Source organism: Mandrillus leucophaeus, unplaced genomic scaffold (genome assembly GCF_000951045.1).
Source record: "Mandrillus leucophaeus isolate KB7577 unplaced genomic scaffold, Mleu.le_1.0 Scaffold1, whole genome shotgun sequence".
NCBI lineage: Eukaryota > Metazoa > Chordata > Mammalia > Primates > Cercopithecidae > Mandrillus > Mandrillus leucophaeus.
Genome location: NW_012098097.1, coordinates 9,851,256 through 9,875,219, shown reverse-complemented (window position 1 = coordinate 9,875,219; position 23,964 = coordinate 9,851,256). Strand labels below are relative to the sequence as shown.

Genomic DNA, 23,964 nt, shown 5'->3' with positions numbered 1-23,964 from the left:
TGGAAGATAAAGATAGTGCCTCCCTCTGGAGCAGAGGGCCCATTTCCTCACTGTCCAACATAATAAAGATAATGTCTCCCTCTTGGACAAGGGCAGGTTTGCTTGCAGCCCATTATAAAAGACTGTGGTTCCCTTATCTCAGGGATTCTCAGCTGTCCTGCAATGGCATGGTAGGTAGGTTGTGTGTGCAACACCCACCTGGGCCTCTCTGTCTGACTCTCATGGGGCTTGAGGAGTAAAGAGAAGTGACACAAACATGATGTCTATGTTGCTTGCTGCGCCATGAGTAATAAAGTCCTTCGTCTCTGATCCAGTAGTCTTGTGTCTTCTACCAGCATCCACAGAACTATGGCAGGCTCATTGGTTAGCTTGTAAGTAGAGCGAAATCTGCACAGTTCTTAACAAAAGATGACTTTGAATTTAAGGGCATGGGAAGTTGAAGGTCACTCCTGATGGGCTCCATTTTCTCACAGGTATGGCTGGGAAAAGAGGAGGCTTGAGGAAAGAAGTAAGTTCTAGAATCATTGTTGAGCAGGCGAGAAGCTGGAGCTGAGCAAGGATAAGGAAATGGCTGATGTTGAGAGCCAGCTGAGGCCAAACTTGTGTTCCCAATTCACTCTGGAATGAGCTACCCCCTGCCCCCAACCCCCACGGCACTCAGCCAGGCCAGAGGCAGGCAGCACAGGAGAGGCAGAGGCAAGAGTGAATCCAGGTCAGAGTTTTGCTGGGCAGAAAGCCGGGAACACAAGAGAATCTGGGTTACTTATGCGGGAGTAGCTCAGATTATAACCCAGGGAGTCCTGCCTAGATAGGAAAGAAAGCTGCTGAGAGAGGATTGGCCCACTGGGAGAAAATGGAAGGATGGAGACCCTGGAGGTCCTGTGAGGCTGAAGATGGGAGGAAGGAGAACTCCAGGTGGGTGGATAGGAGACTTTGGTGTGAGGGGAGTACTGCCATTTAAGACACTGGAGGTGGACCCGGGTCATTAACACAGATGGGGGAGTTAACTCCCACATAGGAGGAGAGGACCTTCTCCCCAACCCTTAAGACTGGAGTCCTAAGGCCTGGTGCAGTGGCTAGTGCATGTAATTCCAGCAATTTGGGAGGCCTAGGTGGGCAGATCACCTGAGGTCAGGAGTTTGAGACCAGCCTGGCCAACATGGTGAAACCCCCCTCCCTACTAAAAATACAAAAAAATTAGCCAGGTGTGGTGGTGCACTCCTGCTGTAATCCCAGCTACTGGGGAGGCTGAGACAGGAGAATCACTTGAACCCGGGAGGTGGAGGTTGCAGTGAGCCGAGATCATGCCACTGCACTCCAGCCTGGGTGACAGAGTGAGACTCTCTCAAAAAAAAAAAAAAAAAAAAAAAAAGACTGGAGTCCTGGCAGGGAAAGGCTGGGCTATGGTGGCGGCCAAGTTTGTAAGTTTTTAGGTGGAAAGTTAAATAAATTACTAATGAACGATTCTCCTTTTCTCCATGAAGTAGAAGGTAAGGCACTTACTGAGAACAAGGACTAGGAGGGGGATTTATGGGCACAGAAAGAGGGTCTGAGGAAATGTGAGAAGCCAATGATCAGGGGATAAGTAACATCTACAGGAATTTTGACAAGTAAATCCATAAAGATTGAAATGAAAGTCTTGACACCATCAATTCCAAGTAGTGCCCATCTGCAGGGTAGCAAGGTGAGCCTGGCTCTGCTGAGCAGTCTTCGGGTGAAGGAAAGAACTGGCGGCCCAATCTGAGTGACCTCCAGTGACCCTGCCTTGGTAGGAGAACTGAGCCTGGATGGACTGAATGGCCATTCCTGACCACAGGCCCAGGCCCTGGGAGGTTTTCGGGAAGCCTTGCAATGGGACAGGTACCTGTTGCTGCACCCAGACTTCCTCGGATACACGAAGAACAGATTAGAGCAGAAAGCATGTGACACGGTAGCGTAGGTCCTTCTCATCCTTGCAGCCTCCTGACAGTTAGGGGTCTGGGGCATGTCACAGCTTTCTGAATAGTGCCCACTGGAGCACACCAATCTCACCCACCACTCACTGCATGGGAGTGCTCCACTTAGCACAGGGGCTGAGCTTCCCAGCCCTTTCTGATGCTGGAGCCTGCTAGACCAGGGGTCCCCAATCCCAAGCCTGGTCCGCGACCTGTTAGGAACCCGGCCTCGCAGCAGGAGGTGAGCGCCGGGTGAAGGAGTATTACCGCCTGAGCTCCGCCTCCTTCAGATCAGCCGCGGCATTAGTCTCAAAGGAGCGCGAACCCTTTTGTGAACTGCGCATGCCAGGAATCTAGGTTGCGGGCTCCTTATAAGAGAATCTTAACTCATGTCTGATGATCTGAGGCGGAACAGTTTCATACCCAACCCCCCACCCCCACCCGTCCGTGGAAAAACTGTCTTCCAGGAAACCAGTCCCTGGTGCCAACAAGTTTGGGAACCTGCTGTGCTGAACCTTTCAGGTGGTCTCTCTGACTGGCCTCGTTCTGTGAAAGGAACTCAATGCGATTGAGGGGACTGGCCACCCTGGATGATCACCAAATAAGCGCTGACAGCCTCAGTTTCCCCACGCAACACATCAGGGCAGGCTCCCCACCTCACCCCCTTTTGCCCTCCCTACCGCCAGCCCAGAGACTGAGCTCTTGGGGTTTGCTCCTTCATCCTGCCCGCCCCCTCCCAGCTGTCCTGGTGTCCGCAGACTGACAGGTCTGAGGGTCCTTTGGAGTGCGCCGGGCAGATCTCCCGGCCGCCGCCCACCCAACACGGAGTCAGGAAGTTGAGTGCCTGGCCCGGAGAGAGCAGAGCGCAGCCAGCGCGGCAGGTGGTGGCGTCTACCCGCACCTAGCCAAACCCGGACCGCGCGAGGAAAGCGCCCTGACCAAGCCGAGACTGGCGGCCTCCCGGGGCTGGGCGCTGGAGAGAGCGCAGTTGCAGGAGTGGCCGCTGCCGAAGTCCCCGGGCAGGGGGCAGGGCTAGAGGATTGCACGTTCCGGGTGCCGGGGCGACACTCTAGCCCCAGGGGACTCGCCGCCCAGCCCCCGAGGGTGCAGAAGCGTCTGGCCGCTCACCTGGGGCCGAGAGGGAGCTGCCGGGCGGGGAGGTGCCGCAGGCACCGGGCGGGCAGGGCGGGGCAGGACAGGACGGCCGCCTCCGCAAGTGCCACCCGGCCCACCCGGGCCTCTCCCTTCTGCCCGGGACGTCGGCGGCCGGGGCGCTCGCGGGCCGGGGCTATATGGGGCTCCCGCGCGGGCCGTTCTTCTGGCTGCTGCTCCTGTTCACGGCTGCCTGCTCGGGACTTCTCTTTGCTCTGTACTTCTCGGCGGTGCAGCGGTACCCGGGGCCCGCGGCCAAAGCCAGGTAGGCGCTGCCGCGCGCAGAGCGGGAGGGCGTGGGGGCGACCAGGGCGCGGGGAGGGCGCCCAGCCCAGGGCTCCCCGGCGGCCCGCAGTCCTCAGCCCAACCTCCGCGTCGACCCTTCTGGGGCAGCTCTCAGCAAGAACTCGGGCCGCGGCCCTTTGTCGCCAGAACCCCCTCCCAGCCTTAACCTCGTGCTGCCTGGACCCCGCGGCCTTTGCCTGGGTCCAAGGAAGCCCTCGCCCCTGCACCCTTGTTGGTGAAGTCCTCCCCCGCATGATGAGTACACTTTCTATTGTAGAAATCTACTGGGTCCCCGAAGCAGATAAAAACTTCCTTTTTTGTCGGGAACTCTCCCTCGGTAACGTCAGATACTGCTTTTTGGGCAGGGACCCAAGTCTCCGGTTTCCAACTTCGTGGGGACCCTCGGCCCGGCCGCGGCCAGTCGCCCTTCCCGTCCGCTGCAGTCTCTGCCCGCCTCGCGCCCGCTCCCTTCTCCCCGGCCTCTGCTCTCGGTATCTAGTTAAGCCGAGTGCGGGCGCGATCCGCGAAGAGGCGGGCGCCGGGGGAACAAGGGGCGACTTCTGGCTCCATCCGCGCTCTCCTCCCCGCGGCGCCTGCTGCGCTGCACTCCCTCCTCCTCCCTGGGCACTTTCCTCTCCTGGGTGCCCCACGAGGAGAACCTGGGAGCCGGCCTCTAGCAGGTGGTGGTTCCAGTGTCTGAAGAAGCCGCAAAACGATTTCGCTTAGCCTAAAAAAAAGCGGACCAGGCCGTGGGAAGTCTGGGTTTGGGAGGAGGGAAGGGGCCGGCAGCCTCAGGGAGAGGCCTGCAGCCCCAGCCTTTCCCTTTCTGGCGCTTTTCCATCTGTGCACTTCCCACCAACCCTGCTGGGGGCCTAACGGGATGAAAACAAAGTAAGTATCTGGTCTCCACAGACGCAGTCAAAGGACACACCAAAAGTCGCAGAAGAATGTGAAACAGCTTGCCAGTGATCAGGAGTCCAGCGCTCTTAGAACAAAGGCTGTTCTAGCGGCGCCACCTCAAGTTCCTACATCTCCTTGTAGTCAGAATTGGGTAATGAGGGTACGAAACCTGACAAGGACTGAAGGCATTAAGAAAGAGGATCCTTGGCACCCCATGGCGACTTACGCCTGTAGTCCCAGCACTCTGGGAGGCCGAGGTGGGAGGATTGCTTGAGGCCAGGAATTCGAGGCTGTGAGCTGTGATTGCATTACTGCCTTCCAGCCTGGGCGACAGAGCGAGACCCTGTCTCAAAAGAAAAGGAATCCTTGTCACTTGTATGTAAAGATGTTTAAAACACAAAGTATCTCAATGCATATACATGTTTGATATGAGCCTGGGCAACATGGCGAAACCCCATCTCTACCAAAAATACAAAAATTATCTGGGCATGGTGGTGCATGCCTGTGCTTCCATCTATTTGGGGAAGCACAGGATCCCTTGAGCCCAGGAGGTCGAGGCTGCAGTGAGCTGTGATCGTACCACTGCACTCCAACCTGGGCAATACAGGGAGGTCCTGTCTCAAAAAAAAAAAATAAGTTCAAGGTGATGGAAACGCTAATTAGCTGGTTTGCTTATTACACATCGCATACACGTATTGAAATATCACACTGTGGCAGGGCGCCCTAGCTCACACCTGTAATCTCAGCACTTTGGGAGGCCGAGGCGGGCGGATCACGAGGTCAGGAGATGGAGACCATCCTGGCTAACATGGTGAAATCCCATCTCTACTAAAAAACACAAAAAATTAAAAGGCGTGGTGGTGGGCGCCTGTAATCCCAGCTACTCTTGAGGCTGGGGCAGGAGAATGGTGTGAACCCGGGAGGCGGAGCTTGCAACCAGCCGAGATGGGGCCACTGCACTCCTGCCTGGGCGACAGAGCAAGACTCTGTCTCCAAAAAAAAAAAAAAAATCACACTGTACCCTGTACATATGCACAAGTATGTGCCAATTAAAAATAATTTTATAAAAAGGAAGAGACCTCATCTAGCAGCTCAGCCCCACTCTGCATGTGACATCCTGCCCCACCAACACCAAGGCCCTTGGGCTGCTCTGGACCACTGCCTATGGGGTAGCCCTGCTACACAAGGAGCAGAAAAAAAAAAAAAAAAAAAAGGTCTTCACCAAACGTGATTCCTCGACCTTGGACTTCTCAGCCTCCATAACTGTAAGAAATGAATTCCTTTTCTTATAAAAATAATCTTTTGGGGACAGTCTCAATCTGTCACCCAGGCTGGAGTTAGTGGGTCTGTCTTGGCTCCCTGTAACCTCCACCTCCTGAGCTAAAATGATTCTCCCACCTCAGCCTCCTGAGTAATACATTTTTTTTTTAAACACAAAATTATTTCAAGGTATCTAATACAACTTTAAGTATGAAGTTTACTATACTTCTATTATAATGCAACAATGTTTTTTTGTTTTGTTTTTAAAAAAAGATCTTTCCTCTTTTCAAAATGTAGTATGACTCAAGCACCTGGCCCTTTCCTGCTGTTTCACTATATTTGCACTGTAGCTTAAACTCCAATGCGAGGCAGGTCAGGACTCAGCCTTGCTGTGAGAGGTGGATATTTAGTCTGGGAGAGAGTGGGAGGTGGATGGCATTCTGGGCAGAGCCAGCAGGCCACATGAGCTTCCCCAGCTAGGGACTGCAAATGGACATCCTGGCTACAGGGGACAGTCCAGGAAGAAGATGGGCAGCTGGGACAGGTTCTACAGAGCCCAAGGAGGGGGCTCTTTAGTGCAGATTAGAATGGAGCCCAGTCTGGGAATTTCCTCATGGCAGAATCTGGATCAGTGGGTCCCACACATGGGAATTTCTATTAAATGTTGTTGTTGTTGTTTAATAGAAGAGACAGTGAGAATCAACATAAGGCTGCCAGTTACTATCCATTGTCAAAGCTATGTTTTTAAAAAGAGAACATTCTAGGACTAAGTATTAAGAATATGAAGGCCGGGTACGGTGGCTCATGCCTGTAATCCTAGCACTTTGGGAGGCCGAGGCAGACAGATTGCTTGAGCCCAAGAGTTTGAGACCAGCCTGAGCAACATGGCAAAACCCTGTTTCTACTAAAAATACCAACAACAACAAAAAAATAGCCAGGCATGGTGACTTATGCCTGTGGCCTCAGCTACCTAGGGGGCTGAGATGGGAGGATTAGCCCAGGAGGTTGAGGCTGCAGTGAGCCAAGATCTTGCTGCTGCACTCCAGCCTGAGTGACAAAGTGAGATCCTGTCTTAAAAAAAAAAAAAAAAAAAAGGCCAGGTGCAGTGACTCACGCCTGTAATCCCAATACTCTGGGAGGCTGAGGCGGGTGGATCACAAGGTGAAGAGATCAAGACCATCCTGGCCAACATGGTGAAATTCGTCTCTACTAAAAATACAAAACTTAGCTGGGTGTGGTGGCATGCACCTGTAGTCCCAGCTACTTGGGAGGCTGAGGCAGGAGAATCGCTTGAACCCAGGAGGTGGAGGTTGCAGTGAGCCGAAGTGTACCACTGTACTACTCCAGCCTAGTGACAGAGAGAGACTCCGTCAAAAAAAAAAAAAAGTATATGATCTAAGTTGTGAGTAGAATTAGCGTTCTGAAAAACGCAGCACATGGTCCGCATATCTCCTCAGTCTGGTAAAACCTTCCAGAAGGGCATGTGCAGGCTGGCCCCCTTCCTACGCCCTCCCACGTGCCCCAGGCACTTGGATTCCTGAGAGGGAGGGGCTGGAAGGATCCGTGGGAGCGTGTCTGGGAGAAGTTGCTGAGCACTAGGGATGCTCTGAAGTCGCACCAGGCCTCCCTGAGGATAGGGAGTTCAGGGCAGCAAAACTGAACTTGGACATTCCCCATCACCTCCCTTGCAGCTCTACCCGCCCCCACCAGCCCCCACCGCTCCACGTCTCAACTCCACCCTGTTCCGCAGCTCCTCTGTCAGGCTTTCCAGCCTGGCTGCACAGCAGAATCACCTGGTTAGGGTGGGAGGGTAGGGATTAGACTCACCAATGCCCGCCCCCCACTCCAGAACAATCAGATCAGAATCTCAGGAGTCAGGGCTGAACAATGGGGTTTTTCAAACCTCCCTGGGGGGTTTCATAGGCAACTAGTCTGAGCACCACTGTCCTAGTTCCTTCTCAGAGGGGGTCATACTGTGCTCATGAGCAGGAACTATGGGATTATGTGGGCGGACAGGTGGACAGTCCAAGGGGGCAAGAGAGGGATGGAGGAAAGAATCAACCCTGCTCTTTCTGTGCCATCCCGCCAGGGTTTTATAGGAAACCTGGAAACCAAAGGGAGGCCAGATCCCGGGTTCCCTTGTGGCTCAGCCACCTCAGCACCTAGAAGCAGGCAACAAGAGACCTTTGTTTCTCTTGCAAGCTGCCAACTCATTGTCCCCTGCACCTGCTCCCTGTGGCTGCTGGGGTGAAGGGAGGGGTCTGAGAGAAGCCTGGCCACCCTTTGGAAAGGGTAAGGACCCCTGTTCCTTCTTTCATGTTTTCCATCTGCCCTGATTCAGGGGCCACCTAGTGCCTGGGAATTGGGCATTGGGAGGGGCCAGTAACACTATCCCCTTACTGCCCTCTAGAAGGGACACTAATAATAGAGGCTGACACAGCAAGATCCTTTCTCTTCCTCCTTTAGGAGGTAATAATAGCTAACATTTCGAGGACACTTTTTTCTTTTTTTTTCTTTTTGAGATGGAGTTTCGCTCTTTCGCCCAGACTGGAGTGCAGTGGTGCGATCTCTGCTCACCGAGACCCCCACGTTCTGGTTTCAAGTGATTCTCCTGCCTCAGCTTCCCGAGTAGCTGGGATTACAGGCATGTGCCAACACGCCTGGCTAATTTTTGCATTTTTAGTAGAGATGGGGTTTCACCATGTTGGCCAGGTTGGTCTCAAACTCCTGACCTCGTGATCTGCCCACCTCAGCCTCCCAAAGAACTGGGATTACAGGAGTGAGCCACCGTGCCTGGCCACCTAGAGGATACTTTTTATATGTGCTAACATACACTCTGAATCCTCCTAACAATCCAAGGAGCTCAATATGATTATCCCTATTGTATAGATGCAGAGACTGAGGTTCTAAGAAGTTCAGCAACTGCCCAAGATTGCACAGCAGCCAAATGGTGGAGTCAGGTTGCAAACCCAAGAAGTGAGGTTTCAGAGCTGTCTTAGTCTGTTTTGTGCTGCTATCACAGAACACCTGAGTTGGATCATTTACAAAAAACAGAGATTTACCTCTTATGGTTCTGGAGGCTGGGAAGTCCCAGGTCATGGGGTCTGTGTCTGGTGAGGGCCTTCTTGCTGCATCCTCATAGATGGAAGGCAGAAAGGCAAGAGAGCACGTATGCTCCAGAGAAGAGAGGCTGGATTCATCCTTGTATCAGGAACCCACTCCCACAATAACTAGCCCACTCTTGCAATAACCAAATTAATCCATTCATGAAGGCAGAGCCCAAGTGACCTAATCACCCCTTAAATTTCTCACCTCTCAACACTGTTGCATTGGGGATTAAGTTTCCAACACGTAAACTTTGAGGGACTCATTCAAACCATAGCAAGAGCCATAACCTTAACCAGGATTGTACTTCAGCGTTGGTGGGCATGACCCACACAAAGGGGAAGGGAGGCCCAGTCATCTCAGACCTAATGCCTACCTCTGCGGCCCTGTCAGGGAGATCCTTCAGATGGTCACAGTTCCAGGTGGCTGGCAATCTTTTTTATTTTCATATATTTTAAACCACCATCTCACTGTTCTATAAACTCCACATTTCTGCCAGTTGCTGAGGGATGTCTTGATCTCTGAGTTTACACAGTGAAGTAAACCTAAGAGGGTGACAGTATCCTGTGTGCCTAAAGAGAAAAGACATGGCAAGAATAAGAGCACAGAGCTGGGCGCAGTGGCTCACGCCTGTAATACCAGCACTTTGGGAGGCCACGGTGAGCAGATCACCTGAAGTAGGGAGTTGGAGACCAGCCTGACCAATGTGGAGAAACCCCATCTCTACTAAAAATACAAAACTAGCTGGGCATGGTGGCGCATGCCTGTAATCCCAGCTACTCAGGAGGCTGAGGCAGGAGAATCACTTGAACCCAGGAGGCGGAGGTTGCAGTGAGCCAAGGTTGTGCCACTGCACTCCAGCCTGGGTGACAAGAGCGAAACTCCATCTCAAAAAAACAAAAAACAACAACAACAAAAAGAATAAGAGTACAGAAGTGAAAAAATCAAAATAACAAACAGGCTTTTTTTTTTTTTTTTTGAGAGAAGGTCTCACTGTCACCTAGGCTACAGTACAGTGGCACAATTATGTTCACCGCAGCCTTGACCCCTGGTCTCAAACAATCTTCTTGCCTCAACCTCCTGAGTAGCTGGGACTACAGGTGCCTGCCACCATGCCCAGCTAATTTTTTTAATTTTGTAGACATGAGATCTCGCTATGTTGCCCAGGTTGGTCTCCAACCCCTGGTCCCAAGTGATCCTCCCGCCTCAGTCTCCCAAAGCACTGGGATTACAGGTGTGAGCCACCACGATAGGCACAGACAAACTTTGTCCGCCCCTAGAGCTAAGGGAGTCAGTCAGTCCAAAAGCTTCCAAGGGGTAGGTCAGAGCTGCTGACCCCTGCTTTTTTTCTGCTTTCTCCCCCAGGGACACCACATCATTTCAAACATTCTTGCAACCCAAGGCATCGAATTCTTGGACAGGAAAGGTACAGTGGTCGACTACCCTGTGGCAGTTTTGAGCACCCTCAGATTAGTGAGGAGGAGGGAAGAAAAGCGAACAAGAACATTCTCATGAGATTGCTGGGCAGCAGCTCTTCGGAACGCCCTAAGTTACGAGCTGAGCATCCATCCCTTCAGGGCCGCTCAGACCTGACTAATAGGGTTTCTTGTGGCCCAACGGCAGGGAAAGATGAATAAATATATACTCATGGGGTGTAGCCAGCTGAACAGTTCTTCGGAGTCTTAAGATTGTATCTTAAATAGTCCTGTGAATTTTATATTCTACTCCTCAAAATATCTACTTCGTATAAAAGTCACATTTAAACTGCTCACCCTGGAGCAAACTCCAAGCTCTGGAAAGATGCCTTTGCTTGCCCAGAAGGTTTGAGAAGCTTCAGGGCCCTGCCTCATAACCGTAAGTAACAGACAGCGTTGATTTGGGGACTTTACCTGCGTTCTCTCACTGAAGCCTCATAGCAACCCTAGAATGTGGCCCTTACAAATGAGCAAAATGAGGCACCAAGAAGTTAAGTACCCCGCTTAGGTAGTAAGAGGTAGTCCTGGGGTTTGAGCCTCTTGTCTAGAACCTGGCTCAGAACCATTGTGCAATACAGCCTCCCCCACCCCACCCCACTCCACCCCGGCTCCATGTGCTGCCGTTAATCAGGATGATGACTGTGTTGTTCTGGATTAATACAGGCTTAAGAGGTGTTTTCCATGCCCAAGAGACTAAACTGGGACATGTTGACTGGGGCCTCAGGGAGAAAGATTTCACTGCATGCTAGAGCTTAGTGACAGCCAAGTTGTTCAGAGACACAGCAAGTAGCCCTGGGCAGGTGATGGGGGCCCTGTCTTAGGAACAGAGGCCGCTGGATGCAGTGGCTCAAACCTGTAATCCCAGCATTTTGGGAGGCCGAGGCGGGCAGATTGCCTGAGTTCAGGAGTTCGAGACCAGCCTGGACAACACAGTGAAACCCCGTCTCTACTAAAATACAAAAAATTAGCCGGGCATGGCAGCGGGCACCTATAATCCTAGCTACTTGGGAGGCTGAGGCAGGAGAGTTGCTTGAACCCGCGAGGTAGAGGTTGCAGTGAGCCGAGATCGTGCCACTGCACTCCACCCTGGGAGACAGAGTGAGACTCCGTCTCCAAAATAAACAAATAAATAAATAAATACAGAGGCCAGTGGATACTTGACTGGCAGGTTGAAGAGAGACCTCCAGCACCTTAGGAGTGCTTGGACCAGGTCATCTTCAAGCTTCCTGAAGTCTTTTCCACCTTGACCCTTAAGCTGTTCGATGCTAATTGACATACGTCCCCACCTGGTCTAAAACAAAGGGTTTGAGGTGGCTTTTGGACACATATTAGAAGGCAAAAATGGCTAGGTGCGGTGGCTCACGCCTGTAATCTCAACACTTTGGGAGGCCAAGGTGGGTGGATCACCTGAGGTCAGGTGTTTGAGACCAGCTTGGTCAACAAGGTGAAATCCCATCTCTACTAAAAATATAAAAATTAGCCAGGCATGGTGGTGGACGCTTACAATCCTAGCTACTAGGGAGGCTGAAGCAGGAGAATTGCTTGAACCTGGGAGGTGGATGTTGCAGTGAGCCGAGATCGCTCCACTGCAGTCCAGTCTGGGCAACAGAGCAACACTATTGTCTTAAAAAAAAAAAAAAAGGGCACAAACATAACATACAATAAAATGAGGAAATGAGGGAAGGAGAAGAAGTAAAGAAATGAAAATAAGACAATGTAAAATAAGCGCAGGAAAAAATGTGACACAAAGTGGGAGACATGTCATATATCTAGCTCTGAGCTTCCTGGTGGTCAGAGCTAAGAAGGAAACTTTGACACCACGTCCATGGGATAAAAGCAAGCCAGCTGTCAGTTCTGCTATAATGCTTACTTTGAAATTGTTAATTTGGTCCAGGCACAGTGGCTCACGCCTGTAATCCCAGCACTTTGGGAGGCCGAGGTGGGTGGATCACCTGAGATCAGGAGTGTGAGACCAGTCTGGTCAACATAGTGAAATCTCATCTCTACTAAAAATACAAAAAATTAGCCAGGCGTGGTGGCAGGCACCTGTAATCCCAGCTACTTGGGAGGCTAAGGCAGGAGAATTGCTTGAACCCAGGAGATGGAGGTTGCAGTGAGATGAGATCACACCATTGTATTCCAGCCTGGGCAACAAGAGTGAAACTCTGTCTCAAAAAAAAAAAGAAAAGAAAAAGAAATTGTTAATTTGTTCCAACAAGATTGACATATTAGGGGCCGGCCCGGTGGCTCACGCCTGTAATCCCAGCACTTTGGGAAGCCGAGGAGGGCAGATCACAAGGTCAGGAGATCGAGACCATCCTGGCAAACACGGTGAAACCCCGCCTCTACTAAAAATACAAAAAGTTAGCCAGGCGTGGTGGCAGGCACCTGTAATCCCAGCTACTCGGGAGGCTGAGGCAGGAGAATGGCGTGAACCTGGGAGGCGGAGCTTGCAGTGAGCCAAGATAGCGCCACTGCACTCCAGCCTGGGTGACAGAGTGAGACTCTGTCTCAAAAAAAAAAAAAAAAAAAGACATATTAGGAAACAATCTGAGCATCACATAAATTTTGCATTTTCTTTTTTTTTCTTGAGATGGAGTTTCGTTCTTCTTGCCCAGGCTACTGCAGCCATCTTGGCCCACTGCAGCCTCCACCTCCCAGGTTCAAGCGATTCTCATGCCTCAGCCTCCCAAGTAGCTGGAATTACAGGCATGTGCCACCACATCAGGCTAATTTTGTATTTTTAGCACAGATGGGGTTTCACCACGTTGCTCAGGCTGGCCTCAAATCCCTGAACATAGGTGAATCCACCCGCCTCTGCTTCCCAAAGTGCTGGGATTATAGGCATAAGCCACTGTGCCCAGCCTGGATTTTCTTTTGAGTGATTTTGTCAGTGAAAACTCTAGATTAACATAGAAACCACACCCAACTCAGCAGAGCCACGCAGGAATACACAAAACGTGTTTTTTTGTGTATGCGCACCTGAGATCTCCATCAGCTTCACTGAGTGTGTTATGAGTTCACCTGCCCTAGTGAGCCTGGTGGCACAATTCCCTCCGATTTCAGACAACCTTCTTTCCACCATTTCACAATATCACACAAACTGCCCCCTTCCGACACCCACTTCCACTCCCACTTCCACATCAATCTCAAGTATTCTTTAACCATGGGACATCCGTAAAACTGTGCTTCTGTCTTTCTTCGATTTGTATCTTTGGTTTTATGCATTCCTGACAGCTTTTCAGTGTTATGTCACTCATCCCATTTTCTCATAAGTCCATGGTTTTTCGTTTTGCCATTGTTGTTGTTTTGTTTTGTTTTTGAGATGGGGTCTCACTCTGTTGTCCAGGCTGGAGTGCAGTCTCAATAGCTCACTGCAGCCTCAATCTCCCAGGCTCAAGCAATCCTTCCACCTCAGCTTCCCAAGTAGCTGGGACCACAGGCCTGGGCCACCATGCCTGGCTAATTAAAAAAATTTTTTTTGCAGACATGGGGTCTTGCTATGTTATGGAAACTCCTGGCCTCAAGTTATCCTCCCGCCTTGACCTCCCAAAGTGCTGGCATTACAGGGGTGAGCCCCCATGCCCGGCTGCCCCATGGTCATGGTTGCATAGCTTTGCACAGCATGGTGATATTCAGCCACTCACAAGTTGTATTATAGCAGAAATTACTGTACAGCTATTTCCTGCTTTGCCCTTTGATCAAACCAATGGCTTAACAAAGAGCCCCATTCAGGAGTAATAGAAGGCCTGCCCAGGCCATGACTGTGTGTGATTCTGACCTTGTGAGATCATGGGCAGACAAGGCTGGGGCCTGTTTCCTGACCTCAAGGCCCACAAGTACAGAGGTGCTGTGTTCCTTCCCCGTAGCTGCTGGAACAAATGATCACAGCCTGGGGGGCTTCGATCCACAGAAATTGAATCGTCACAGTTCTGGAGCCCAGAAGCCCAGAATCAAGGTGCTGGCAGGGCCACGCTGCCTCTGAAGGCTGGAAGAAAGCCTCTCCTGCCTTTCCCCAGCTCTGGCGGCTTCACGTCCTCTTTGGTTTGTGGCGCATCGCACAGATCTCTGCTTCATCATCACTTGGCCTCCTTATAAGGATGCTAGTTAGGGCCCGACCTCACCCTATATGACCTTCTCTTAACTAACTCCATCTCCAAAGACCCTAGATCCAACTAAGGTCACATTCCAAGGCTCTGGGTAATGAATTTTGGGGGGACACTTCTAGCCCCTAAAGGCACCACTGGAAAGAAAGACCACGGATCTTCCTGGCAGCCTCTTCATGCGCAAATCATACAGCAAGTACCAGCAGGGTTAGGGTTTGCATCCAGGTGATGGCCTCAGCCCAGCCCAGGCTGAAACTCCTCCACCAAAGGGCAGGCAGGTCAGACCCATGCATCAGAAAATGCCCGAGTTTGCTCAAGCGTGAGGTGAAGGAGTATGAGGCCAGAGCCATCAGGCCAAGGGGACGTGGCCTCTGGGAGAGGAAGAGCTAGGGAGGCTAAATCCAGAAAGTTCCCAGACCCCCTAGCAGCCAGCTCAGTTCAAAAATGCAAGGATGGCTCTGATCTGGAGGGGACAGGGCAGGCCTTCCCTTACAACTCCCAACTACCCTGCAGGGTCTGCAGGGAGTCCCACCCATCCCAGCCCCCACCTAACAAGGCTCAGCCCTCACCTTCTCACCCACAGGGCCAGGCCTGCCGACACCTGCTTCACCTGGCCATTCAGCGGCACCCCCACTTCCGTGGCCTGTTCAATTTCTCTGTTCCAGTGCTGCTGTGGGGGGACCTCTTCACCCCAGAGCTCTGGGACCGCCTGAGCCAACACAAAGCCCCGTATGGCTGGCGGGGGCTCTCTTACCAAGGTAATCCAGGCCCACTGTCTCTCACCTGCCTTCTCTCAGCTTCCTGCTCTTGGCCCTGAGGTAGGCCAGACCTCCCTGCCCTCATAGCACTGGTAATACAGGGCCTCTCTGTCCCCCTCTCCTCCCAGAAGCCCCAGCTATGCAACTCCTGCCTCACCTCCCTCCTCCGTCCAAGCACCCAGGGGTCAGTGAGAGGCCTGGGGCTGCCCCCGCCAGCAGCCCTCACCGACCTGGGACCTCCCTGGCAAGAAAGGCTGCAGCGTCCAATGGTGGCCAAGGAAAGAGGCTGTGGGGCCTCAAACCACCTCACTCACGGTTGCTACTGCAGGAACTCCCACACTGCAGGCCCAGAGCCCCCTCTACATTACACTTGCACCCAAACCCCCACTGGCCTCCGATTCTTTTCTTTTGCAATATACAGTCTTTTTTATTTTTGAGACGAGTCTCGCTCTGTCATTCAGGTTGGAGTGCAATGGCACAATCTTGGCTCATTGCAATCTCCACCTCCCGGGTTCAAGTGATTCTTGCGTCTCAGCCTCCCAAGTAGCTGGGATTACAGGCATGCCCACCACACCTGGCTAATTTTTGTATTTTTAGTAGAGTCAGGGTTTCACCATGTTGCCCAGGCTGGTCTCGAACTCCTGGCCTCAAGTGATCTGCCCGCCTCACCCTCCCAAAGTTCTGGGATTACAGGCATCAGCCACCATGCCCGGCCCAGTCTTTTTAAAGCTCTGCGCCCACTTCTGTAGGAATAGTCTTAAGAGAATAAGTTATTCGGGTTAAGACAAGTGAAGGCCGCCAAGCCCCCTCTTCCACTGTCAGCTTTTCTGTTCTCCCCCACCCAGACATCCCCTTCCCCTCCCGCCCTCTGTGCTTCTTGGGAGGAGCTGGGGTCAGGCCTCAGGGGACATGGGGCACCAGAACCAGCCTAGGGAAGGCCCCAGGTGCCCTGATGCCAGCCCTTCTTATGGCTGCTCCCCATCTGCACCCACAGCCATCGCCTCCACCCTGAGCCTTCTGAACAGCTCAGAGAACGCCAAGCTGTTCGCTCCGCCCAGGGACTCCCCTCCAAAGTGTATCCGGTGTGCCGTGGTGGGCAACGGAGGCATTCTGAATGGGTCCCGCCAGGGTCCCAACATCGATGCCCATGACTATGTGTTCAGGTATGAGGGGCACGGGCTGGGGATGGGCGGGAGGGAGAGTTGCCCGGAGGGTTGGGGGGTCTCCCACAGGGGCAGTGGGCTATGGCAGCAGTGACCTGGGCAGCTCAGCAGTTGTGACGGGCACATGGACATGGACAAGGCAAACACAAACAGTAGGCCCTGAGGACAGAGCATGGGTGCCCGTGCAGGGGACCCGGGAGGAAGCAGCCGCCAGGGCCACCTCTACCTACTCACAGGGCGTCACCCCGTGAGGTCTGGAGGAGTGGGATTCTGGCTGACAACTGGGCACTGGTACTGCCGTGGGCAGAAGGAGTGGTCGTACAGAGGCAGGGGGGACAGGCCAGGCAGAACCCTAGAGATGGAGGCAGAACAGACGGCCTGGTGTAACCACAGACACTGACAGGCTTCTGTGCTGACCAGACTCAATGGAGCTGTGATCAAAGGCTTCGAGCGCGATGTGGGCACCAAGACTTCCTTCTATGGTTTCACTGTGAACACGATGAAGAACTCCCTTGTCTCCTACTGGAACCTGGGCTTCACCTCCGTGCCACAAGGACAGGTGAGGCCTCTGGCAGGCATGCCATTATAGTTAACAATGGCACCACTGTTCCTGGAGTCCCCTCAGTGGGGGGCCACGGGGCTCACACACCCTCGTCCAGTGGGTGCAGAGGGTGTGCTAGGACTCTGGATACACAAGATGGCCGCTGAAGATGAGGGCGGAATCTGGTCCTGGACTCCCTGCGGATTCAGGCGGCACAGGACTCCTCTGCAGCATGGGACATGAATGGCTAGCATTTACCGAATGCTTACGACTTGCCAGGCACTTTACAGAGACCGTGCAACCCATGGTTTCACTGGTGAGGGGATAAAAGCCTGGCACCTTTCATTCAGTGAGTCAGTGGTAGGGTCAGGATTTGAACCCAGAGCACCCCCCACCTTGAGAGTTGGCATTCTTTGGGGAGCTCAGCCTGTCCTAGCGATTCCCAGGGGAAGGGGATTTATGGAGTTCCTCCTCTGTTCCTAGCATGTTACAGGGCACACACACGGTCACCACAGCAGCCCTCAGTGGGACCCTTGTCCCCATTTCCAGATGACAAAGCAGAGACGCTGAGAGGTTCAGGAACGTGTCCAAGGTCACCCAGCTGGAACCATCTAGATCTAGGCCCCTCTGACCCGAGCCCTGGCGTTGTTTCCATTTCCCCACATTGGCCCCTGGAAGAATGTGGTGTGGCCTCTCGAAATCTCACAATAGCCCTGTATAGGAAACTGAGGGTCAGAGACAGAGGGACATGCACCAAGTGGCAGCCAGTGCGTGGGAGCCAGCATCTGGCCCTACCTGCTGGCCTCCAGGTTCCTCCACCCACACCCAGGGGCCATAACTCAAAGCTTCCCTCCTCAGGTGCTGTGGGTGCCACATGCAGGGTTAGGGGGATCCAAGGAAAAGGGAATCTGCAGTGCTGAAGGAAGCTGAGCTGGGTTTCTAGAAGCTTCTTCCCCTGACCAGGGGCTTAAGGAGTGTCCTACCATAGTGTCTACGCCACACTGAGTCCTCACACTAGAACCTCTCTTCTGTGAAGTGGAACAAAATGGAGCAGCTTTAGACTTTTTGTTTTCGTTTTTGCTTTGAGACGGAGTCTCCCTCTGTCACCTAGGCTGGAGTACAATGGTGTGATCTCAGTTCACTGCAACCTCTGGCTCCTGGGTTCAAGTGATTCTCCTGCCTCAGCCTCTCAACAAGCTGGGATTACAGGCACGCACCACCACGCCTGGCTAATTTTTATATTTTTAGTGGAGATGGGGTTTCACCATGTTGGCCAGGCTGGTCTTGAACTCCTGACCTCACATGATCTGTCCGCCTCGGCCTCCCCAAATTGTTGGGATCATAGGCGTGAGCCACCGCGCCCGGCCTCAGTTTCGGTGTCGCCACAGTACACATATGAGTTATCTATTACTGTGTAACAGATGACCTCAAAACTTGGTGACTTTAAACAACAAACATCTTGTGGTTTCAATGGGTCAGGAATTTGCGGGGAGCTTAGTGGAAGGTTTTGGCTCAGGTGACGGAGATGATGGGCTACATCGTCTGAGAGACCCAAAAGCTTGACTGGGGCTGACATCAAGGCAGCGTCTCACAGGCCCTTGCCACTTGGGCCCCCCTGTAGGCTGAGTGTCCTCACGACATGGCAGCTAACTTCATCCAGAGTGAGTGATCTGAGAACGTAAAGGAAGCCACAGCACCTTTTATGACCTAGTCTCTAAGCCACGCACCATCACTTTCCTTTTTATCAGAAAAATCCTGTGTATGCGTCGCTAAGTCCAGCCCATACTCTAGGGGAAGGCAATTGGGTGCCACCTCCTGAAGGAGCATTAGAGGATTTGCAGGCCTACATTGAAACCAGTACCGTACCTCTGGGTGGGAATGAAAGTTATTTAAGGGAAATTCTCCGGTCGGCTCAGCGGGCAAGGTTGGGTGGAGGGCTGTCCACACGGAGGAGCTAAGCATGGCCTGGTTCCCCTCTGGGCTCATTGTCTCTATTCTGACAGGACCTGCAGTATATCTTCATCCCCTCAGACATCCGCGACTATGTGATGCTGAGATCAGCCATTCTGGGCGTGCCTGTCCCTGAGGGCCTGGATAAAGGGGACAGGTGAGCAGCCAGGCCATGGTGGTGTGGGGCGTGGAGGGGCAGGGGCGCTATGGTTGTCTCCCTTTTGCTCCCAGGGCCCATCATGGGGTAAAAGGAGGTGGGTGAAGGGCAGCAAGAAAAGCCCTAAGAATTCAATCATCTCCAATTATTCACGTAACTCAGCACTGGGAAATTCTACTTTCTGTCCACCCCTGGAAAGCCCAGGTGACCCTCCGGGTTCCCAGTAGCCCTCTGGGGTGGTGGGCTCGGGGCGGGAGAGGCAGCTTTTCCGAATGGGACGAGCAGGTCTGGCTCCTCGGCTTCAGGCTGTGCTCTCCCTGCCCAGCCCGGCTGCCCCCGGCGGCTCCAGGTCACAAACTGGGCAGGGTCTGCTGTCCCATTGAGCACACTGTGCTGGAAGCCAGTCGGGGCCAGTCTGTGCCACTCCTCCTGGTGGGCATCCGTCCCAGGGTCATGCCTGTGACACGGGAGAGCAGACTCAAGGCCCAGCATCCTGAGAGGCGGAAACAATGGGCCCTTTGTCTTCTTTCCCACCTTCCTGCACAGCAGGCCTGGGTCCAGCTCTCTTGAGCCACCACCTGACCCTCATCTGAACCTCCTCCCGGGGGTTCTGAGATAATTTCTTGTCCCTGAGATCAGGTCCCTAAAAATCAACGCCACTGCTGTGGCCCAGACAACCAGCCCTATCTCTGGGGTCTCCCTGAGGACATCTCGCCCACCCCCACAGAGCGGCTTTACAGGTGGTCCTTACGGGTTAAGGGCTCTAAAGCCAGGCCCACCCCGCCCCCTGCCCTGGTGATTACCCAACAATTGCTTCCACTGCTGGTCTGAGCTGGGCTTTGTGACACGCTGGGCTTGGACTCTTGGGGCTGCCTCAGAGACATCGGGTGGACCTAAGCCTCCCCAACACCAATGAGCTCCCCTTCCCACACCCCTAATCCGTCCCCTACCCAGTCTCCCTCCCAGTCCCGTTCCAATAGCATTGTCACCCCTCCAGGCCAGCAGCCTCACGAGAGCTCAGCCCCTTCCCCCACTCGGGGCTCTTCCTCCCGGCCCCCCTCCCACCCTCCCACCCCAAGTGCCTCACAGCCCTCTTCCCGGACTTCCTCCCTGAACCCCAGTCCTCAGGTCCAACACGTGCCCCGCGGGGCCGTCCAATCCTCCACCCCACCCACCTCCAAATCTCCCTCCCAGTCTGGTTTCAAATCCCTCTCTCGAAACCCTTCCCTAACCCCCACTGTGCCCCCCAAGTCCTTCTACAGCCCTGCCCCCTCATCTTCCTATATCGGACCAATTCAGAACATCCCATCCTATATCACCCCCTATGTGCCCCGTTTTCTGAAGGAGCCCCCCTTTTTCCAGCCCCCCACAGCACCACTTCCCCAAAACCCATGCTTTGCCTGTCCCTCTCCCTGCCCTGCCCGGAAGCCCCCACCTCCTCCTGACTCGCTCTACTTACCTCTCCTTCCCCCGCCCCCCCACCACCCCCAGTTTCACTGCCCCTTCCCAACTCCCCCCGGTCTGTTCATGCCCCCCTCCTCTCTCTCCTACACCCCACCCGTGGAGGTCCTGGTGAGCGGGAAGCCACATGTGGTCCCCACCGTGCTGCCTGCCACCTTCTACACCCCCTTTTCCCGCTACTACTCCCAGCCCCGCTCCTACCGCTCAGGGTACCGCGGCTACTCTGGCACCCTGACCCTCCCCTCCATCTCCCCCTTGCAATACGACGGCTCTGGGCGCTCTGTCCACTTCTATCATGGGTCCTAGGCCGCACACTTATTTTGGACCAGAAGCTTCTGCCAGTAAATTCAAGCTGCTACATCCGGACTTCATCAGCTACCTGACAGAAAGGTACGGAGTGGGGTGCCTGAAGAACAGCGTCCCTTTCCTTCCCGCTTTTACATACCCACCCTACATCCAGGCAGAGCCCTCCCACGAGCCCCACACACTGACCAATAACCAGAGCTCCAATGTCCCGAGTGCTGTGTGCAAAGCACTGTCACTTCATTTACTGTTTTATTTAGCACCTTGATAGAGGGAGTGTGATATATGTCAGTCCCCAAGAAATGGACAGGAAACTCAGGATAACTCAAGGTGTATTTACTAGGAACTGTTCACAAAGGCAGACTGGGAGTTGGGGGCCATAACGTGCACAGCAGCAGTGGGGCTGTCAGCAGCAGGCCATCAGAATCTTCAGGCCCAAACATACCGACACAAGGTGCGGGGAGGGACCCAGGCAACAGCCTCCACCCCTCCCCTCCCTTCCCTCCCTCCTGCCAGGAGTTCTCAATATGGATGTGCATATGGCCCTCGTCCAGGGTTGTTGAAAGGGTGGTGGGGGCAAGTGCCATCAGTGGGTAGAGGCCAGGGATGCTGCTGAACGTCCCCGTTTAGCAACAAAGAAGCACCTGGCCCCAAACGTCAACAGCACTGAGACCGAGAAACCCTGCTGTGGACCAGAGGCTCGAATCCAAGGGCAGGGAGCTGTTGGAGAGGGGTGAGTGGATCTAGGGAGGTAAATGAAGCCCCTCCAACTAGTCCCATGCTACAGAGGAAGACAGGCTCAGAGAAGTCAGGTGACCGGCCTGGCACAGCTTGATGTCAACTCAGGCCTGAGGTCAGAGCCAGTGGTCACACCCCGGCCTCACTCTTGGACTATGTGGGTCCAGTCACAGGGTCTGAGCTCCCTGTCCCTCACACGTGATTTCTACTTAATCAAGATGTGGGGTAGAGAGAAACCGCAGTCTCAGGCTAAATTAACAGGCCACCTATGCCCTTGGCAGTGTGGTTACTTAGTAGCTTGGGGTGAAAACAGGCTGTTGCCGAAAGGGGGAAGGATTTCACCTGTGGTTCCTCTTTCTCACCCCCCACCTTACCTAAGGTCTCAAAGATCTTTGCATTTAGTCCGCTTGGACCAAATAAAGAACTGATAGGAGTAGAAGGCCCTGAGTTTTTGAGGTTTTCCCACCTATCTGAATGTGTAGTTGTGAAGTGTGATGATACAACCATCAAGCTGGTGAGCTGAAACGTCGTTTTGCTTCCAGGTTCTTGAAATCAAAGTTGATTAACACCAATTTTGGAGACCTATATATGCCTAGTACCGGGGCTCTCATGCTGCTGACAGCTTTGCATACTTGTGACCAGGTAAGAGGCCTTCTCTTCCAGAAGCCCATGCCGGCAGAACATGAACAGAACCCTGCAGGATCCCCTGATACCCCTTACCCTCGGACCTGGGACTCTCGGCCTCTGTTCACGGAATCCCCAGCTCCAAGAGTGCTGCCGGTGCTGCCCACTTCCTTGCCCACCACCCAGGGCCCTTTGAAGGGCAGGCAGGTCCTGGACCAGCCTTGCCTTGGCTCCTGACATCTTCCCCAGGCTTCCTTCTTTCGCTCTTCTCCAAGGCAGCCACTCAATATGGTATTTAAGGCTCAAATCATCAAACTGCCCTTGTGAAAGCCAATCTCCTCAACACACTGGGCTGAATAAGGACATTCTTTTATGGGGACATCCCAGAGCGCGGGTGGGGCAGTAGGTTTAGCCTCCCACACACAAACACACAAATACTTGGAAAGCACCTAAGAGTCATTCCTGATGGGATGTGGCCCACGTGAACCTCATGGAGGCAGGGGCCAAGCAGCAGCTTTCAAGGAGAGGCCATGGCCCATGTTAAGCTGCTACGGAGAGCTGGAGGCCAAACGCCACTCCATGACTCAGGCCTGTATCTTTTCCCTCTTTTTTCTTTTTTGAGACAGGGTCTCAACTCTGTCGCTCAGGCTTAAGGGCAGTGGTGTGATGATCCCCAAGTAGCTGGGATCACAGGCAGGTACCGCCACGTCCGGCTCATTTTTTTTTTTTTAACTTTTTGTAGAGACGGGGTCTCACCATGTTCCCCAGGCTGGTCTCAAACTTCCAAGCTCAAGTGATCCTCCCACCTCAGCTTCCCAGCATTGGGATTACAGGCGTGAGCCACCATACCGGGCCTTTTCCTATTTTAATGCAGGAGTGTCTTGACTGCAGTCCCCAATTAGGATGGGGAGAGAGTAGTAATGGGCTTTTGCATCCACCCTCCAGTTCCAAACCCAGCTCTGGCAATCACCAGCTATGCGACGTGGGGACACAGTGAGTCACCCCTGAATCCATCTCGCCACTTGCTAAGTGGGAATAAGCCCTAGACCATTATCCTCACCTCAGCAGGGGGACACCTTTCTAAACTTACGTCACTTCACACTAGATGCTCAACAAATACTAATCCAATGACTATCCTTGCCCAGGTCAGTGCCTACGGATTCATCACAAGCAACTACTGGAAATTTTCCGACCACTATTTCGAACGGAAAATGAAGCCATTGATATTCTATGCAAACCACGATCTGTCCCTGGAAGCTGCCCTGTGGAGAGACCTACACAACGCTGGCATCCTTCGGCTGTACCAGCGCTGACCCCAAGGCACTGAACCCTTTGCTTCTTCAAGACTTGCGGCCCTGATCCTCTCAAGTGGCCAAAAGCTTTTTTCTTAACTTTTCAATCTTCACCTTCCTTTCTTTCCAACAGAGGGCACTGGGGTGAATTCACGACTATCATCGAGGTCTGTTCAATCCAGGACACCCCAGCTTGTCCTTGGCTCATCCAAGAAAACTCCTCTATGCATCTAAAACAACACATCTCAATCTTGGCCAAGGGAAAATGGACTGCTTTGCTGGATTTGCACTGAGCAAATTTAGGAAATGTCGGTGGAGTGTTCACCAAGATCAAACAGCAGTACAGGTGAAAGGCAAACACACAAGCTCCAGCCCAAATCCTCCTGGTGGCGCATCCTACCCCAGAGGCTAAGGTGATTCAAGGACTCCAGGACACCTCTTAAGAGCCTTTCTAAGAACATGATAGGCTTACTTCTGCTCCATAATAAAGTGGGAGAAAAAAGAATGTAACTTAAGACTAGATAACTGTGTACAAGATGGACCATTTTCTTTTTTTTGGCTGGGTCGAGAAATCATATAAAATGCAGGGTGTTCAGCATGGAGATCACTCTCAGAACACTGGGAGGGTCTGGCACTCGATGGGGGTTAGTTGCTTGGCAGCCTGCCTGCCACTGAGGGAAGTCCCATTAGAGACGTATCCCCACCTTGTCACCAACAGGATGATGTTACCAGGTAATAAACCCTCATCCTTGTATCTCGG

The 23,964-nt window shown here is 53.1% G+C and overlaps 1 protein-coding gene across 1 annotated transcript; it reads left to right on the top strand.

The window, feature by feature from the left end:
• The first annotated feature begins 2,803 nt into the window (after positions 1-2,803).
• ST6GALNAC2 (ST6 (alpha-N-acetyl-neuraminyl-2,3-beta-galactosyl-1,3)-N-acetylgalactosaminide alpha-2,6-sialyltransferase 2) lies at positions 2,804-23,954 on the top strand. The gene is made up of 9 exons (XM_011984978.1): positions 2,804-3,351; positions 10,002-10,062; positions 14,801-14,975; positions 15,970-16,138; positions 16,559-16,697; positions 18,683-18,786; positions 20,554-20,637; positions 21,831-21,930; positions 23,058-23,954. The coding sequence occupies exons 1-9, from the start codon at positions 3,227-3,229 to the stop codon at positions 23,223-23,225; spliced, it is 1,125 nt and encodes a 374-aa protein (XP_011840368.1). The 5' UTR covers positions 2,804-3,226; the 3' UTR covers positions 23,226-23,954.
• The last annotated feature ends 10 nt before the right edge of the window (positions 23,955-23,964 follow it).